At 40.0% G+C, this 20,433-nt stretch overlaps 1 protein-coding gene across 1 annotated transcript in view; it reads right to left on the bottom strand.

The window, feature by feature from the left end:
* ZC2HC1B (zinc finger C2HC-type containing 1B) overlaps nucleotides 1–20,433 on the bottom strand; it is a 71,913-nt gene that overhangs the window by 9,288 nt on the left and 42,192 nt on the right. Inside the window, exon 6 of the mRNA XM_062187281.1 lies at nucleotides 17,657–17,768. Within this exon, the coding sequence (XP_062043265.1) occupies nucleotides 17,657–17,768 (112 nt within the window). The remainder of the gene's footprint in view (nucleotides 1–17,656; nucleotides 17,769–20,433) is intronic.

The raw sequence follows: 20,433 nt of genomic DNA, 5'->3' as shown, positions 1-20,433 counted from the left end.
TACATCTGATGTGCTCTCTTTTCCCTTCCCTAATCTCTTTCCTAGTTTACTACATAAAATATCATGGTTCTAAGACACCTAAATTTGAATTGTACATTGTCAAATATATTTAATCCTGATAAATAAATATTCCTTCTTGGCAAATAAGCTTTGACTTCAAACTTAAAAGAATGTTCTTCACCTCTTTAAGCATTATCATATATTCTCTGAAAATAAGAAACAATAAGACAAAGTAACTATCTTTTCTGAAAGACACTAACCATTATCTTTACAAAAATAAACTTCTTGGTGGAAGTTTTACCATATGAATTCACACACAGTGTGAATTATTTTTTCTTAGTGAAAGCTAAACTCTGACTCATTAAGTTTTCACAGATCAGGAAAAAACCGATGACTTGTCAGAATCCTGGCAACAGGGCAGAGTCGGAAACCCCAGGGCTGTCTCCCCACCTGTCAACAACTGCAAGGGCAGAATCCAGCTAATGCAATGATTGTGAAACTCTGGGACCTATCGAAGGTTTGCAACTTCCAGAGGAAGACTTGGGTGGTAAAGCACAGTTAATTTCATCAATTTCAACTCTTAGCACAGTAGTGGCTTCACAGCCCCCACCCCTCAGCTGCGCACATACTCCAGGATCAATTTGCACATGGGTTGTAGATGCAAGGGTGGGCAACTATGACTGTCCTCCAAATATTGGGGACCTACACTCTGATCTTAGGCTCTGGTTGCTGTTGTTCCTGATCAAAGAAGTGCAGACTAAGAAGCAGTTTGCCTTTGCTGTGGCACCTGCATTCCACCAGACCCCCACCCCCAGGCCTTTGTGCTTTTGTTGCTAGCTTCTTTTCCTTTGGCTAAACTGACTTCCAGGGCATTTAAAGGGCTAGTGCCCTCTTCCTCATTCATTTGTCTATTTCACTTTTTAGGAATTGGATATTTAAGACTAAAACATTAAAAAAAAAAAAACAGTTGCATATATAAGAGAAAATTAGAAAGTATGCATGCTCAGGGAAAGACGCAGACCCAGAAGAGACCAGGAAGACCTTAAGTTTATACTTCAGGCTGATTTCTGGCATAGAAATAATCTGTAACAATTAAAAAAATAATAAAAATAATAAGAACCAGCAAATCCTGGAGAAGGGGAGAATCTGATTTCCAGAGTTACCATACCATTAGATTCAATTGTTGAATTTGCATAAAAAAAAGAAAACCCACAAGGCATACTAAAAAAAAAAAAAAAAAACCACAGGAAAGTATAGATCATTTAAAGGGGGAAAAAAAATCAACAGGAACTGTCTCTGAAAAGACTTGATAACAGCTCTGAGAGAGAGAGAGAGAGAGAGGCCATTCACTGGATTCCCCAGATGGTCACAATGGCTGGGGCTGGGCCAGGCCAATGCCAGGAGCCAGGAGTTTCTTCCAGGTCTCCCATGTGAATAGCAGGGACCCAGGCTCTTGGGCCATCTTCCCTGCTTTTCCCAGGGCAGTAGGAGGAAGCTAGGTCAGAAGTAGAACGGCCAGGACACAAACTGGCTCCCATATGGGATGCTGGCACTGCAAGCAGTGGCTTTTAATGTGTTACATCACAATGCCAGGCCCCCAGACAATGACTTTTTTTCCTTAAAGATTTATTTATTTATTTATAAGAGAGAGTTACATAGAGGAAGAGGCAGAGAGAGAGAGAGAGAGAGAGAGAAAGAGAGAGAGAGAGAGAGAAGGGGGGGGGGGTTGCATCTACTTACTCCTCAAGTGGCCACAATAGACAGAACTGGGCTCATCCAAATCCAGGAGCCTGGAGCTTCTTCTGGGTCTCCCAAGTGGGTGCAGGGGACTAAGGACTTGAGCCATATTCTACTGCTTTCCCAGGCCATAGCAGAGAGCTAGATTGGAAGTGGAGCAGCCAGGACTCAAACCTGCACCCATATGGGATAGTAGCACTGCAGTACAGGGCTTTAACTTACTGTGCCACAGCACCAGGTCCTAGTGACTTTTAAACAAATATCTTAAAGATGCTCAAAGAACTAAAGGAAGATGTGAATAAAGTCAAGAAAATGATGAATGAAGAAAATGGAAATATCTATAAAACAATGTAATCCCTAAAAAGAAACTCTGAATCTGAAAAATACAGTAACTGAAATGAAAAATTCACCAGAATGATTGAAGGACACATTTTGAGCAGGTAGAGAAAAATCCAAAGAACTTGAGATAGGACATTGGAAATTACAGAGTCTGAGAGATTGAAAGAAAATCAATGAAATAAAAGTAAACAGAGCCTAAGGAACCCATGGGGCACCATCAAGCAGACCAACATACACATGGTGGGAATGCCAGAAAATGGAGACAAAAAAAATGGCAGAGAGATTATTTAAAGAAATAATGAGAGTTTACAGGATGGCAGAATAGGGAGGAAGTTTACTGCTCTAGCATAGGGGAAGATAGTTTAAAAAAAAAAAAGTGGAGAGAGTTCAATCTCAGGGAAGAGTTAGGGAGAAAACTCCAGAGGGAACCCCATGTCCCTCCAATTAGAGAGACGCTGTGGACCTACATGGAGGGTGTGGACACAGACAGCTCAGGACCCAAACAGCCTAGACCCTCAGCATCAGCTCTGGGGAGTGAGGTGAGATCAGACTGCAGCAGCCCAAGCCACTGGCAATAAAGCTGCAAGAAGAGCTTGGCATGAGTCCAATTTGGAATCCTGTGGGAGACAGTGTACCTGCCAACCTAGAGGGAGAAAAAGGGGCAAGTCTCTCTCCCGTCAATCTGGCACCAGCCTCCTATAACTAGCCAAGAGAGGACTGGCACAATTTTGGACATACATAACAGCTGTACCAGCTTGTGTCCGTGTCCCCAGCAACCAGCAGAGAGGAGATGCCTGAGTCTAGCTGGGAGAATTGACAGGGGGCTGGGTGCTCATGACTGCAGGAACCTTGTGTGCCGGAACTATAAAAACTTTGTGGCTGCATGGGAGAGTGCAAGCAGCGGCTGGGACTCTGGGCAGTCACTGTGGGTGGCTCCACACCTTTGAAGCTCCCTGATTCTCTGGTGAGGGTCATTGCTGCGAGATCCATTGTGTGGTTCTTGTGGCAGCATGGACAAATGTTGTACCCACTGGGGCTGGCGAACAGGTATTGGTCTTTTTTGTGGAGAGGAGGTGAGCATGAGAATATGCCAACAGAACACTACATACCTCCCCTCTAATAAAAATTAAATAGGGGAGATGTACCATGCCCAACTTTGGTGTCATCTAGAACACTCCTCTCACTCTGGAGCACTGAACAGAGCTCCCTGACCACACCCAGCACATGTCTCTGGGTACTGACTGAAAGAGTGGATACTTCACTAAGCCACAGAGGTGTAGTCCAAAGATAAAAGCTATCACAGAGAAAAAAAATTTTTAAAAAGTATCTCCACAAATGCCTGATAATAAACACAGCAATTCAAGAAAAAAAGAATAAGGAAGAAAGCATGAAGCCCCAAAAGAACACAACACTTCAATACTAGAATGCGAAGATGAAGAAATTGAAGGAATACCAGAAACAGAATTCATAAATTTTTTCCCCCCAGAAACCTTTTGTTTAAGTAATACAAACTTCACGCATTTCATAAGTACAACTTTAGGAACATAGATTGTAGGATAACATAGAAGTACTCAGAAGCAAATCTGTGAACTAAAGAAATCCATACATGACATAAATGAAAAATTTTTCCATGAAATTGAGATTTTAAAGAGAAACCAAAACAAAATATTGGAAATGAAGAACTCCATAGATGAAATAAAAAACGAGGTTGAAGGTCTTAACAATAGACTCAATGAGGCAGAAGAAAGAACATCTGAGTTAGAAGACAAATATCTGGAAATTTTATAGTCAGACCAAAAAAAGAAGAAATTAGAAAACTAAAAAACAGTGTTGGAGATCTATGGGATACTATCAAACGACCCAACATAAGGGTCTTAGAAGTTCCTGAAGGCATGCAAAGAGAGAATGGATTAGAAGGCCTTTTTTAGTAAATAATTACATAAAACTTCCCAAATTTGGAGGGAAAAAAAGGGAAATCCAAGTATAAGAAGCACATAAAACTCCTAATAGATATGACCAGAAAAGATCTTCACCATGACACATTGTACTCAAACTCTCCACAGTAAAACACACAGAAAAGATTCTAAATTTGTGCACAAGAGTAATGCCAGATTACTTTCAGAGGATCTCAAATTAAACTCACAATTGAGTTCTCATGAGAAACCCTACAGGCTAGGAGAGAATGGCGAGATAAATTCCAAGTCTTAAGAGAAAAAACAAAACAAAAAACAAACACTGCAACCCAGAATACTGTACCCTGCGAAGCTCTCACTTACAAATGAAAGTGAAATGAAGACCTTCCATAACAAATAGAAATTGAAGGGGCCGGCACTGTGGCACAGTGGGTTAACACCCTGGCCTGAGGTGCCGGCATCCCATATGGGCGCTGGTTAGAGACTCAGCTGCTCCACTTCCAATCCAGCTCTCTGCTATGGCCTGGGAAATCAGTAGAGGATGGCCCAAGTCCTTGGGCCCCTGCTCCCACGTGTGAGACCCGGGGGAAGCTCATGGTTCCGGGCTTTGGTTCAGCGCAGCTCCGGGTGTTGTGGCCTCTGGGGAGTGAACCAGTGGATGGAAGACCTCTCTCTCTCCCTCTCTGCCTCTCTTCTCTCTGTGTAACTCTGACTTTCAAATAAATAGATAAATCTTAAAAAAAAAAAAAAATTGAAGGAATTTGCCTCCAATCATTCAGCCTTACAAAAGATGCTTAGGGATATGCTGCATACAGAAACACAGAAACATGGTCATCACTACGAAAGAAGGTGAAGGCAGAAAAGCTCCCAGTGAAAGTACAAAGGAAATCCAAAGTAAAATATAGGAATATTTATGGGAAAATGGCAGGGCAAAATTATTACTTATCAAGAGTCACTTTGAATGTAAATGGCCTCAACTCTCCAGTTAAAAGATACAGACTGGCTGAATGGATTAAAAAACAAGACCCATCTATTTGCTACCTACCAGAAACACATCTCCCCAACAAAGATACATGCAGACTAAACGTGAAAGGATGAAAAATGATATTGCATGCCAACAAACCAAAATGGAGCTGGTATAGCCATCCTAATATCAGACAAAATAGATTTTAATACAAAAACTGTTAAGAGATACAAAGAAGGACACTTTGTAATGATTAAGGGATTAATTCAACAGGAAGATGTGACTATACAAGTGTATATACACCTAATTATAGGGCACCTGGCTACTTAAAAGGAATGTTAAGGGATTTAAAGAGAGACACAGACTTTAATACAATAGTAATGGGGACATAAACACCCCACTTTCAGCAATGGACAGATCAACCAGACATAAAATCATAAAGGAAACAACAGAGTTAATTGACACTAAGACCAAATGGACCTAACAGATATCTACAGAACTTTTCATCTTAAAGATGCAGAATACACATTCTTCTCACAAGTGCAAGGAACCTTCTCTAGGATAGACCACATGCTAGACCATGAAGCAAGTGTCAGAAAATTTAAAAATTTTTAAAAATTATACCATGCATCTTCTTGGACTACAACAGAATGAAGCTGGAAATCAACAACTCAAGAATCTCTAGAACATACTCAAACACATGGAGACTGAACAACATGCTTCTGAAAGAAAAGTGGGGCACAGAAGAAATCAAAGCAGAAATAAAAATTTTTATGGAAAGGAATAAAGATGACAATACAACATATCAAAACTTATGGGGTACAGCAAAAGCAGTGTTAAGAGGAAAGTTTATAGCAGCTGGTGCCTGCATCAACTTTGGAAAGGGAATAAAAAAATGAGCTATTAATGCATCTCAAGGACCAAGCAAAACAGCAAACTAAATCCAAAACTAGTGGGAGAAAAGTAACAATTAAAATTAGAGAATAAACAAAATTGAAACAAAAAATACAAAAGATCCATGGAACAAAAAGATGTTTTGAAAAAATAAACAAAACCGACATACAATTGGCCCAACTAACCCTCCCTGAAAAAAAAAAAAAAAAAAAAAAAAAAAAAAAAAAAAAACAAGGAAAAGGCCCAAATCAATAAAATCAGAGATGAAAAAGGAAAATAACAACAGATACCACAGAAATAAATAAAATCATCAGAAATTACTATAAAGATCTACATGCCAACAAATCAGGAAACCTAGAAGAAATGGATAGATTCCTGGATACATACAACCTACCTAAATTGAGCAATGAAGACACAGAACACCTAAACAGACCAATAACCAAGACAGAAATTGAATCAGTAATAAAGACCCTTGAAGCAAAGAAAAGCCCAGGACTGGATGAATTTACTATTAAATTCTACCAGACATTTAAAGCAGAACTAACTTCAGTTCTTTTAAAGCTATTCAAAAACAATTCAAAGCAAGGGAATCTTCCCAAACTCCTTCTATGATGCTAGTATCACCTTAATTCCTAAACCTGAAAAAGATACAACAGAGAGAACTATAGATCAGTTTCCCTGATGAACGTAGATGCAAAAATCCTCAACAAAATACTAGTCAATTGAATCCAACCACACATCAGAAAGATCATTCAGCCAGACCAAGTGGGATTTATCCCAGGTATGCAGAGATGGATCAACATTCGCAAATCAATCAATGGGATACATCACATTAACAAACTGAAGAACAAAAATCATATGACTATCTCAATAGATGCAGAGAAAACATTTGAGGAAAACTTTTAGCAAATTGGGTATAGAAGGAACATTACTCAACACAATCAAGTCAACTTATGAGAAACTCATGACCAGCATCCTTTTCAAAGGAGGAAAAGTTGGAAGCATTCCCACTGAAATCTGGAACCAGACAGGGATGCCCAGTATCACCACTGCTATTCAATATAGTCCTGGAATTTTTAGCCAGAGCCATTAGACAAGAAAAAGAAATCAAAGGGATAAAAATTGGGAAGGAGGAAGTCAAATTACTTCTATTTGCAGATGACATGATTCTATATATAGGAGATACAAAAGACTCCACTAAGAGACTGGTGGAACTCATAGAAGAGTTTGGTAAAGTGGCAGGATACAAAAACAACACACAAAAATCAATAGTCTTTGTATACACAGACAATGCCATGGCTGAGGAAGAACTTCTAAGGTCAATCACAGTCACAATCCCATTCACAATTTAATTCACAAAAATCAAAGACCTTGGGATAAATTTAACCAAGGATGTTAAAATTCTCTACAATGAGAATTATTAAACATTAAAGAAAGAAATAGAAGATGACACAAAAAAATGGGAAAAAACTTTCATGTTCATGGATTGGAAGAATGAATATCATGAAAATGTCCATACTACTGAAAGTAGTTTACAGATTCAATGCAATACCAATCACAATACCAAGGACATTCTTCACATATCTAGAAAAAAATGATGCTGAAATTAATATGGAAACACAGGAGACCCTGAATAGCTAAAACAATCTTTTTTTAAAAAAAGATTTATTTATTTGTTTGAAATCAGAGTTACACAGAGACCAAAGAAGAGGGAGAGAGAGAGGGAGGGAGAGAGGGAGAGAGGGAGAGAGGGAGAGAGGGAGAGAGGGAGAGAGGGAGAGAGAGAGGCAGGTCTTCCATCCACTGGTTCACTCCCCAATTGGCCACAATGGCTGGAGCTGTGCCAATCTGAAACCAGGAGCCAGGAGCTTCCTCCAGGCCTCCCACATGGGTGCTGGGGCCCAAGGACCTGGGCCATCTTCCACTTCCTTCCCAGGCCATAGCAGAGAGCTGGATCGGAAGTGGAGCAGCCAGGACATGCATCGGCACCATTTGGGATGCCAGCATTGCAGGTGGTGGCTTTACCAACTACGCCACAGTGCTGACCCCTAAAACGATCTTATACAATAGAAACAAAGCTTGAGGCATCACAATACTGATTTCAAGACATATTACAGGACAGTTATAATCAGAACAGCTTGGTACTGGCACAAAAAGACGGACATAAAAATGGAACAGAACAGAAATATCGGAAATCAACCCATGATGGCCGGCGCTGTGGCTCAATAGGCTAATCCTCCGCCTGCAGTGCTGGCACACCGGGTTCTAGTCCCAGTCGGGGCACCAGATTCTGTCCCAGTCGCTCCTCTTCCAGTCCAGCTCTCTACTGTGGCCCAGGAAGGCAATGGAGGATGGCCCAAGTGCTTGGGCCCTGCACCCCATGGGAGACCAGGAGAAGCACCTGGCTCCTGCCTTTAGATCAGCGCAGTGCGCCGGTGGCAGCCATTGGAAGGTGAACCAACGGCAAATGGAAGACCTTTCTATCTGTCTCTCTCACTGTCCTCTCTGCCTGTCAAAAAAAAAAAAAAATCAACCCATGCACCTACAACCAACTGATATTTGACAAAGGAGCTCAAATGAATCCCTGGAGCAAGGACAGTCTATTCAACAAATGATGCTGGGAAAACTGGATCTCAACATGTAGAAGTATGAAACAAGACCCCTACCTTACACTTTACACAAAAATCCACTCAACATGGATTAAAGATTATCCACAACCTGATACCATCAAATTATTAGAAAATATTGAGGGAAAACTTACAAGACATTGGCATAGGCAAAGAGTTTTTGCAAAAGACCACAGAAGCACAGGCAAACAAATCCAAAATTGACAAATGGGATTACATCAAACTGAGTATCTTCTGCGCTGCAAAAGAAACACTCAGATTATTAAGAGGCAACTGACAAAATGAGAGAAATTATTTGCAAACTATGCAACTGATAAAGAATTAATAACCAGAATCTACAAAGAGAGCAAGAAACTCCACCACAACAAAACAAACAACCCACTTTAAGAGATGGGCCAAGGACTTAAACAGACATTTTTCAAAAGAGGAAATTCAAATGGCCAACAGACACATGAAAAAAATCTTCAGGATCACTAGCCATCAGGGAAATGCAAATCAAAACCACAATGAGGTTTCACCTCACCCTGGTTAAAATGGCTCTCATACAGAAATCAACAAACAGATGCTGGCGAGATTGTGAGGAAAAAGGCACACTAATCCATTGTTGGTGGGAATGCAAACTGGTAAAGCCACTATGGAAGACATTTTGGAGATACCTCAGAAATCTGAATATAGTCCTACAGCAGACCAAGCAATTCTACTCCTTGGAATTCACACAAGGGAAATGACATCAGCAAATACAACAGTTCTCTGCACCTCCATATATATTGCAGCTCAATTCACAAGAGCTAAGACATGGAATCAACCTAAATGTCCATCAATGGAAGACTGGATAAAGAAATTCTGGGATATGTACTCTATGGAATACCACACAGAGGTTAAAAAAAAAATGAAATCAGGTCATTTGCAACAAAAATGGAGGAATCTGGAAAACACTATGGTGAGCTGAATAAGCCAGTCCCAAAGGGGCAAATACCATATGTTCTCCCTGATCTATGACAACTAACTGAGCACCTAAAAGGAAACCTGTAGAAGTGAAACTGACACTATTAGAAGCAATGATTTGATCAGCCCTTGTCCTAACTGTTGAGAAACAGCTTACTACTTTATTCTTTTCAGTATTTTCTTTTTCTACTTAATACCATTGGTTGAACTCTTTAGTTAACATAGAATTATTCATAGGTGTATAAATCCAATTGAAAATAGATCCCAGTAAAAAATGAGAATAAGAGAAGGAGGAGCTATATAGTTTGGCATACATTCTCACAGACTTACCCCTAAGGGTAAAGCTAAAAACTTGCCATGGAACTCTAAATCCCACTGACCTGGGTGGTACTAATGCCATCTTATATGTTAAAGTGATCAGGATTAAGTGTCAAAGGGATCACATAAATAAGACAAGTGGCTGGTAATAAAAACAGATAGAATTAAAAAGGAGAGAATGATCCAACATGGGAAGCAGGCCACACAGCAGACTCATAGAATGACAAATGCCCTAAACAGCATGCCGGCCTCAGAATCAGCCCTTAAGGCATTTGGATCTAGCTGAAAAGCCCACGAGAGCATTTTAGGCATGTAAAGCATAGGCACTGTGGCAAAAAATGATCTATATGAAAGATCTCTGTGAGTGAGATTGGTGGCAAGAAGGGGCTATCAAAGAAGGAGGTACTTTTCTCTGAAGGGAGGAGAGAACTTCCATTTTGCTTATGGCCCTTTCTAAATACTGATGGAGTTTGTGGACTCAGAAGGCGTCCATAGCCTTGGCAGCTCATGACAAGAGCGTCGGGATTTGCTGACGGCATAAATAAGAGTGTCAATTGTTAAATCAACAACAGGAGTCATTGGGCACTTATTCCCCAAGTGGGACCTCTGTCCTTAATGTGTTGTACTATGAGAATTAACTGTAAAACTTGTTTTCAGACAGTACTTTATACTTTGTGTGTCTATGTAGTTGCAAACTGTGGAAATCCTTACTTAGTATAGAGTTGGTCTTCCGTATACAAAGTTAATTAAAACTAATCTTAATGAAGAATGGGATGGGAGAAGGAATAGAAGGTGGGACAGGAGTGGGGGTGGAAGGGTGGCTTGAGGGGAAGAACCACTATATTCCTAAAGCTGTACCTATGAAATTTGTATTCATTAAATAAAAGCTTTCTTTAAAAAACAACAATGTTTTACTTCACCCCCATTAATATGGCTTTCATACAGAAATCAACAAATAAGAAATACTGGAGGGGATGTGGAGAAAAATGTGCCCTAATCCACTGTTGGTGGAAATGTAAAATGGGACAGCCATGGTGGAAGACAGTATGGAGATACCCCAGAAATCTGAATATAGACCTACCATATGACCCAGCCATCTTAGTCCTGGGAATTTACCCATGGGAAATGAAATCAGCATATGAAAGAGTTGCCAGCATGCCCATGTTATTTTAGGTCAATTCACAGTAGCTAAGATAAGGAATCAGGCCGGCGCCATGGCTTAACAGGCTAATCCTCCACCTTGCAGCACCAGCACACCGGGTTCTAGTCCCCGTTGGGGCGCCGGATTCTATCCCGGTTGCCCCTCTTCCAGGCCAACTCTCTGCTATGGCCCGGGAGTGCAGTGGAGGATGGCCCAAGTGCGTGGCTCCTGCACCCACATGGGAGACCAGGAGAAGCACCTGGCTCCTGGCTTCAGATCAGTGCAATGCACCGGCCGCAGTGGCCATTGGAGGGTGAACCAGCGGCAAAGAGGAAGACCTTTCTCTCTGTCTCTCTCACTATCCACTCTGCCTGTCAAAAAAAAAAAAAAGATATGGAATCAATGATAAATAAATGTCCATCAGCTGAAGACAAGACTGGACAAAGAAATTATGGGATATGCACACCATGGAATACTATACAGCAGTGAAAAATGAGATCCTTTCATTTGCAACAAAATGGATGAAAATGGAAATCATACTTAGTGAAATAAGCCAGTTCCAAAGGACAAATTCCATATGTTCTCTTTGATCTGTGATAACTAATAGAGCACCTAAAAGGTCATCTATAGAAGTAAAATTGATGATTTTTACCAGCCCTTGTCTCAATTGTTGAGGAACAGGTTTTGTTTTTTGTTTTGTTTTGTTTTTATACTATTTGTTGAAGTCTTTACTTATAGAATTCATCATATGTGTATAAACTTAATTGAAAATTGATCTTAGTAAAAGATAAGAATGGGAATGGGGGGGGGGAGTGTGAGTGGGAGGGCAGATACCATGGGACGAATCACTGTTCCTAAGGTTGTACTTATGAAATACATAAAGTTTATATTCCTTAAATAGAAGGTTTCTAGGAAAAAAGGACAAAATGTGAAAAAAAAGAAAGAATGGATGAAAAGTTCTCAAATGTAAAGAATCATAACTCTAAACATCCAAGAAGTACAAACTCCAACAAAGATGAACTCAGAGGACAACAATGAGATATTATAATCAAACTTTCAAAAGAGACTTTCAAAACAGCAGCAGGGAAGCAAGTCATAACAAACAAGCTATCCTCAATATCATCATCAACATTTTCATCAGAAAGTTTGAAGGCCTAAAGATAGTAGATCTATATATTTAAAGTGCTTTAAGGAAAACACACACACACACACACACACCTAAAAACCAAAATTTCTACTGGCAAATTGTCTTTCAAAAATGAGGGCGAGTAGCTGGACTTGGATTGTTAAGACACTGGTTAAGATGCTCATGTTCCATACTGGAATACTAGGGTTCAATACCTACCTGTGGTTCCTAACTCTAATTTCTTGATATGCAGACCCTGAGAGGTGGCAGTGATAGCTTAAGTAACTGGGTTCTTGTTTCCTATAAGGAGTATCTGGATTAAATTCCTGGCTCCCAGCTTCAGCCTCTGCTCAGCCCCAGTCACTGCAGGAATTTGGAGAGTGAACAAGCTCTCCCTCCTCCCCCGCCCCAGAAAAGGAAAGAGAAATTAAAACATTTACAGATACACAAATGAGAGATTTCATTATCATGAAACTCACCCTGCAAAAAATGCTCAAGGGAGTCCTGCAGAGTGAGATGAAAAAACACTAGACAGTAATTCAAAGCTGAATGAAGAAATATAGATCTCAACAAATGTAAAAATAATGGGCAATTATAAAAGCTAGCATTGTAACTTTGGCTTGTAACTTTGTTTTCTCCATAATTTAAGAGATTAATGAATTTGAAAGACTTATTAATTCATATTTTGAGACACATGATGCATAAAAACATACTTTTGGATATCAACAACCAAAAGGCAATGAGACAGAGCTGTTATAAGGAGCAGATTTTTTGTCTATTATTGAAAATAAGCTAGTATATTTTCAAATTATATTTGAGAATTATAAATTTAGGATGTTAAATGTAATCCTTGTGGTAACCACAAAGAAAATAACTATTGAATATACATGTAAGGAAATAAGAAAGAAATTTAAATGTTTCCCTACAAAATACCAACTAAACATCCAAGACAGTAATGTAAGAAATGAAGGAACAAAAGTGATAAGATACATAAAAAACAAATAGCAAATGACAGGTATCCCTCCCTGTAAGTAATAATGTTAAATGTAAATGGATTAAAGTCTTCAATCAAAAAACAGAGAATGGTAGAATGGATAAAACGTGGTCCAACTATATGCTGCCTACAAGACACTTACTTTAGATCCAAAGTCAGAAATGGACTGAAAATAAGAGAATGGAGAGTGATATAAGATGTAACCAAAAGAAAAGAAATGACCATACAAATAATAGACAAAATAGATTTTTAGTCAAAAAAAGTTACAATAAATGAAGAACGGTATAATACAAAAAGCCCTGGACCTGCCAGCTAAACTGTAAATTCTCCAAGATATTTAAAGAAGAATTAAATCAATCCTGCTCAGACATTTCCCTACAATTTGAATAGGAAGGAACATTTTCTAATTCATTCTATAAAACTAGCAATAACTTGACAGCAAAGGCAGACAAAGACATTGCAAAAACCCTACAGACCAATATCTCTTATGAACATTGATGCAAAAATTCTCAACAAAATACTAGCAAATCACATTTATCAGGATATCAAATTATATATATATATATGTATATATAAAATGTAGTTGGATTTATTCCTGAAGTAAACCAATTGTTAATGGTATAGCATATTAAAAATGATTGATATAATATGCTTCATTAATAGAACACACAAACCACATCATGATCTATCTCAACTGTTGGCAGAAGCATCTGACAAAATTCACCATCATTCATGATAAAAGTAAAAAAAAAAAAAAAACAGATTTCAATAAACTAAGATAGAAGCACACTACCCCAACATAATAAAAACCATGTAAAAACCCAACAGAGATCATGTTGAAAGACTGCGAACTTTCCTGTTAAGATCAGAAACATGGCAACAACATCTACATTTACCACTTCCATTCAATATAGATAGTGTTGTAAATTCTAGCCAGAACAATTAGGCAAGAAAAAAAAATAGTAAAGGACATCCAAATTAGATAGGAAAAAGTAAAACTATGTCTGCAGATGCTATCATCCTCACATGTAGAAACCCTAAAGATTTCATACACACACAGTTAGAATTAGGGGCTGGCACTGTATGACACAGGACCTGTGATGCCAGCCTCTCATATTGCAGTGTCAGCTGCTCCCCTTCCAATCTAGTTTCCTACTAATGTGCCTGGGAAAGCAGCAGAAGATGGCTCAAGAACTTGGACCTCTGCTTCCCATATGGGAGACCTGGATGAAGTTCCAGGTTTCTTGGCTTTTCCAAGCCCAGCACTGGCTATTGCAGCCCTCTGGGGAGTAAACTAAAAAAAACCGGAATATTTCCTGCTACCTCTGTTTTTCCCTCTCTCTGTCATTCCGACTTTGAAATAAAAATAAATCTTTAGAAAAAAATCCGAAATAACAAATCCAACAAAGTAGTAGGATATAAAGTCAACACACAAAAATCAGTTGTATCTCAACTTCATTCTTTTTTAAAAGTAGCTATTTGTTTATTTTTATTTTATTTGAAAGGCAGAGACAGAGAAATCTTCTATCTACAGGTTTACTCCCCAAATGCCTGTAACAGTTAGGGCTGGGCTATATTGAAACCGGAAGCCAGGAACTCAATCTGGGCCTCCACATTGCTGGCAGATCCCCAAATACTTGAGGACATCATCAGCTGCCTCCCAGGATGCACAAGAGCAGGAAGCTGGATTGAACAGAGGAACTGGAACTCAAAACCAGGTACTCTGAAATGGTATGCAGGTATCCCAAGCAGTGACCTAACTACTGTGCTAAACACCCAGCCTGGGTGCATTTCTATACACTAAGATGAAGAGAGTCTCCAAATGGGAAATTATGAAAGCAATTCCATTTACAGTAGCATCAGAAAGGATAAACTACTATGGAATTAACTAACATGGTGCAAGATGTGTGCAATGAAACAACAGAACATTTTCAAAGAAATTAAAGACATAAATAACATGTCCCAGTTTTATGGACTAGAAGTCTTATTTTTAAGACGTCCATATAAGGGGCTGGTGCTGTGGTGTAGCTATGGCACCAGCATCCCATATAGGTGCCAGTTCAAGTCCTGGCTGCTCCGCTTCCTATCCAGCTCCATGCTAATGTGCCTGGAAAAGCAGCAGAAGATGGCTCAAGTACTTGGGCCTTTGCACCCATGTGGGAGACCCAGATGGAGTTCCCAGCTCCTGGCTTTGAATGGGTCCAGCTCTGGCTGTTGGGGTCATTTGAGGAATGAGCCAGCAGATGGAAGATCTCTCTCTCCACCTCCCTTCACCTCTCTCTCTCTCTCTCTCTCTCTCTCTCTCTCTGTAACTCTGCCTTTCAAATAAACAAATATTTAAAAAATTACATCCATATTGTCCTTAAGTGATCTATAGATCAATGCACTCTATCAAAATTTCACTTTTTTCAAAAATAGAAAAACTCATCCTAAAATTCACATGGAATTTCAAAAGACCCAGAATATCCATACAGCTTGGTTGTATCTTGGAGTATCTGATGTCAAAACTTACTACAAACTGTAGTAATCAAACAATAATACTGACATAAAGACAAACACATGGACTAATGAAACAGAGATCTCAAAATAATTTTTTAAATATATGGTCGAATAGGAATTAGTGTCATGCTGTAGTGGGTAAAACTGCCACTTGCAATGCCAGCATCCCATTTAAGGGTGCAGGTTTGAATCTTTGATGCTTTGCTTCTGATCCTGCTTTCTGTTAATGTGCCTGGGAAAGCAGCAGAAGATGGCCCAAGTGCTTGGTCTCCTACACCCACACTGGGAGACCTGGAAGAAGCCCCTGGCTTCTGGTTTCAGCCTGGCCCAGCCCCAGCTGTGTGGCCATTTGGGGAATGAACCAGCAAATGGAAGATCTCTTTATCCTTCCCTCTCTAATTTTGCCTTTCAAATAAATAAGATAAACCTTAAAAATAAATAAATCAATAAATAGTCAATTGATTTTTTATAAGAATATAAAAAATGTTTAATTGGGAAAGGACTGTCTTTTCAACAAATGGTGCTAGGAAAACTGGATATCCACATGGAAAAGAATGAAGTTTGATCCTTACCTAATACTATATATAAAAGTTAGCTTGGGCCCGGTGCTGTGGTGTAGTAGGCTAAATCTTCGTCTACAATGCTAGCATCCCATATGGGCACTGGTCCCAGCTGCTCCTCTTTGGATTCAGCTCTCTGCTTATGGCCTGGGAAACCAGTGGAGGATGTCCAAGTGCTTGGGCCCCTGTACCACATGGGAGACCTAGAAGAAGCTCCTGACTCCTGGTTTCAGATTGGTCCACCTCTGGCCATTATAGCTATCTAGGGAGTGAACCAGGCAATGGAAGACCTCTCTGTCTCTCCCTCTTTCTGTCTGTAGCTATGCCGCTCAAATAAGTAAATGAAATCTTAAAAAAAAACAAAAAACAAAAAACCCTCAAAATGGATCAGAGATCCTACACAGAAGACCTAAATCTATACAACTCTTAGGAGAAAACACATGAATAAGTATCCATGACCTTGAAATAGACAGTGATATCGGATATGACATCAAAAGCATAGGCAGACAAAGAAAAAATAGACAACCTGGACTTCATAACAATTTTTTTAAAATTGTAAATCAGAATACAATATCAAGAAGTAAAAAGGCCATTCATATAATGGCAGATAGTATTTGCAAATCATATGTCTGAAAGGGGATTAATACTCAAAAAACACAGTCTGCTTAAAACTCACAAACAAACAAACAAACAAAAAACAATTAACAATACACCCTTTTGGTACCATTACTTTATGGACTGTGAGATCAGTTTTTACTTTAGTTCTGATAATACATTCAAAATGATTATTGATCAGAGGTGTCACCATAGTCATGAAATAATTCATATTGTCTTCATAGTACATGTTGGTCATACAGAAGACTGCCACAGTTTTCAATGGGGCCTGATGAAGGGGGATCATACAGTAGATACCTACTCGAGCTCTGCTGGCAATGAGCTGTGTGGCTCAGAAAAATAACTTATCCTGGGGCTGGCACCATGGCATAGCAGGTAAAGCCATCACCTGCAATGCCAGCATCCATATGGGCGCTGGTTTGACCCTGGCTTCTCTACTTCCAATCCAGCTCTCTGCTATGGCCTGGGAAAGCAGTAGAGGACATCCTCTCTGAGCCTCAGGGCCTCATTTGCCCTTTCTATGAAATGCTTAGTAAAATATTTAGAATATTATCGGGAGGATTAAATTAAGCATGCCTGGCACAGAGCGTGTATTTTAATGGTGATTATGCTTTGCTGCTACTTTGAGGAAATTACTTATTTCTAGAAAGAAACTCATCATTTTCAGAACAACACCTAATATGAACTGGTCTTCTATACTCCATTTCTTTTCAATTTTACTAGACCGTTGAACAATGGTTCCAGATTTATATGGCTGTAATGGGATTTGACTTTGTACATTGTAAAGTTGTGTAATCCTGATAAATTAAGAAATATTCCCTCTTGGCAAATAAGCTTTAACCTCAAACAAACCCACATATCTTTGGATCCAAAAGCAACAGTGGATGTTTTTATGGCTTTTGCCAACTACTGATGAATCACAAAGCCAACAGTGGCCCCCTTTGACCCCATCATTCAGGAGCTGAAATGCATGCTCTGACTCACCTGACCTGGTTGAGACTCCTCCATTCATGGCCTCCAGAGCCCTGTTCTGTAGCAAAGCTCCCACAGCACTAGTAACAGTTGGTTCCTTTTTGGGACCCATCTGAGCCCTACCCTACAGAGAGAGACAGAGAGTACAGGCCTGTAACTTCAGGTGTGACCCAAAGGTAAGTTTCCACTTCACCAGTAGGGGACTGGTGGCATCTTCAAAGATCCCTTGTACCCAGGGAAAAGGGGTAGACACACATGTTGCCCCTCAGGGAGCCTGAGTCCTTCCTCTCTGCTGATACTCAAAGCCTTATCTGGTTTTGGAGGTTTCATTCTATAATTGAGACCATGGGGTTGTTTTTATCCTATAAAATCAGTTGTGTGGAGACGTAAGAAATTACTTAATGTCAATAAGGATATGGATTATTTTTTGCATTACACTTGAAGGTGATTTTGTTTCCTAACACAGAGAAGAAAAGCATGGATTGGCAGGCAGCATATGTTTCAAATAGGGAATTCCAATACCCCCAAGGCTGTCCCCACCCCTGTAGAGCAGCAAAGAAGGGTTATAGTAAAACAAAGTAAGGACCCAAAGGTTTCTGACAAACTCCCTTTCTCCTTGCTACTGACCCTACCTCCCATTCCACAGAAGCTACAGTATAAAGAAACCTGTTACTACAAGTGAGAACTCACCTGGGCAAGGATGGCTGTGAGATAGTAGCAAGTAGCTCATCCTCATCCAAACAAAGAAAGTTATTCTCAGAGGGTCCACCTTGGTCTCTTTTGGTTAGGGCATGACACATTTTTAAAGGTGATTATGTTGAAAATAGAAACCCCTTTCGGCTGGGCCGTTAACAGCCTTTCCAAACAAACAAACAAACAAAAACAAAACAAAACTCCCTTATTGCATTTCTGAAAACACCTCACTATTAGGCAAGGCCCCAAAGTGGTGAAGCTGGCACAAGTGAAGCAAAAACTGATGTTCAGATATTCTACAATGAGTGAAGGAATTCAGAGAGCAGGCAATTTTTTTCCTCTGTGTTCCCAATCTCCACTTAGCCCTGGAACAGGGCCAAGTCACTGGTTACACTCAGGACAGCCAGCTGGCCTTTTTCCGTTTGCTGCTTCCCTGCGTTCTCTTTGGCCCCACTGATGCCGACTAACTTTGAGGGCTGCTTGGAAGAGCCATTTGCAGAAATGTAACTTTCCCTCCACTGTTTTACACAGTAGACGGAGACTTAGAGACTTTTCCAAAATTAGGTTGAATTCAAGACCGCAGCAGTCATATCCTTCCAAAATTGAAGTGCCATCCCTTCCAAGAAGAGCGAGCTACTGGAGAAGAGTAGGAGGACAGGGTGATGCGAAAAAGAGAAAGGTCAGAGGAAACCTATGTGCAAGGCACTGAGCTGAGCACTGTGCTCATCTTATCCACAATCCTCCCAACAACTCAGAAAGGTACACATGATCAACACTGTTCTATAGCTACCTTGTCCAGCTTCACTTACAAATAAGTATACGGTTGAAACGCAAAGCTTGACTACTGAGTGCACTATCCTTGCCCTTTCCACTTTATACTCCTTCCCATGCTATCTTAGGTATATGAAAGAGAATCTGCTGTCCCCCAGCCGAGATACCTCCCCTCTCTTGTGCCCCTTTAGCCAGATTAATAGTACAAGTTGAGTATTTCTACTCCAAAATCTAAAATGCTTCAAAATCTGAAACTTTTGGAGTGTTGACATCACATCATAACTGGAAAATTCCACAGCTGACCTCTTGTGATGGGTTGTAGTTAAAATGCAGGTGCACTAAGAATAGTCTGTAAAATTATCGTCAGTTTACATGCATAAGGTCTATTTGAAATAAATTTCATGCTTCTCAGGACATCTCATTACGTAGTCACATAGGCAACATTCCAAAATCTGAAAGAACCCTGGTCCCAAGCAGTTCAGATAAGGGATACTCAACTTACACTTCCATCTACCTAAGTGCCAATCCCTACCTTTACCCTGTAGCCAACCATTTTCTCAGTCTCATCAGTTCTCTTTTAAATTCTTCCTTCCCCACAAACCACATTAGCCCTCTTGCTCCAAGCCCTCATTCCTTCCCTGTTGCTCTACTCCTGCCTGGTTCCCTGCTAATCCATTTTGAGCAATAATTACAAGAGTGACCTTTCTAATAAGCCAATTCTATGCTACTCCGATCTGCAGTGTTTAACACACCTATACAGCCCACAGAATGGCATGAGGCTGTAATTGACAATTGCACAGAAAAACCAAGAAAGCCAATATGCAGAGAGAGGAGCAGGCAGAAGCCTTGCAGGAGGAAGACAGGACACCCAGGTTGGAAGTAGGTCTGCCTGAGTCTCCCTGGACTTTCTAGTCCCTGCTTCCAGGCTGTCAGCCTGGTGGTCCTCAGATTTTACAGTATTTATCAAATCAATTCCCTTTTGCTCCTCTTTGAGCTGGCTTGAATTAAAGCCCTTCTAGATCTGCTGCTCATCTTGTTTGCGCCATCCCAACACTCTCCCACAAGCTTTAGCCCCATAGGTGGTTGCCTCGAGCTACAAGATGGGTGTTCTGTGTATAATATCCTTCCTGACTCCAGCTGTAAGCTACCAAGCTCATTTTGATATTTAAGGGAAAAAATGCCTGAAACCTTTGAAGACTCCCTGGAATCACATGGGCTGCTTCTTCTAGAACCCCCCTATACACATCAACTGTACCACCTTTGTACCACGTTGTTTCCCAGACCTGCCGATTTTATCTTTTCTTGGAGTCTGGGCCATGTTTATG

Source organism: Lepus europaeus, chromosome 3 (genome assembly GCF_033115175.1).
Source record: "Lepus europaeus isolate LE1 chromosome 3, mLepTim1.pri, whole genome shotgun sequence".
NCBI lineage: Eukaryota > Metazoa > Chordata > Mammalia > Lagomorpha > Leporidae > Lepus > Lepus europaeus.
The sequence above is the reverse complement of the archived record's forward strand: the minus strand, read 5'-3'. Positions and strand labels throughout refer to the sequence as shown.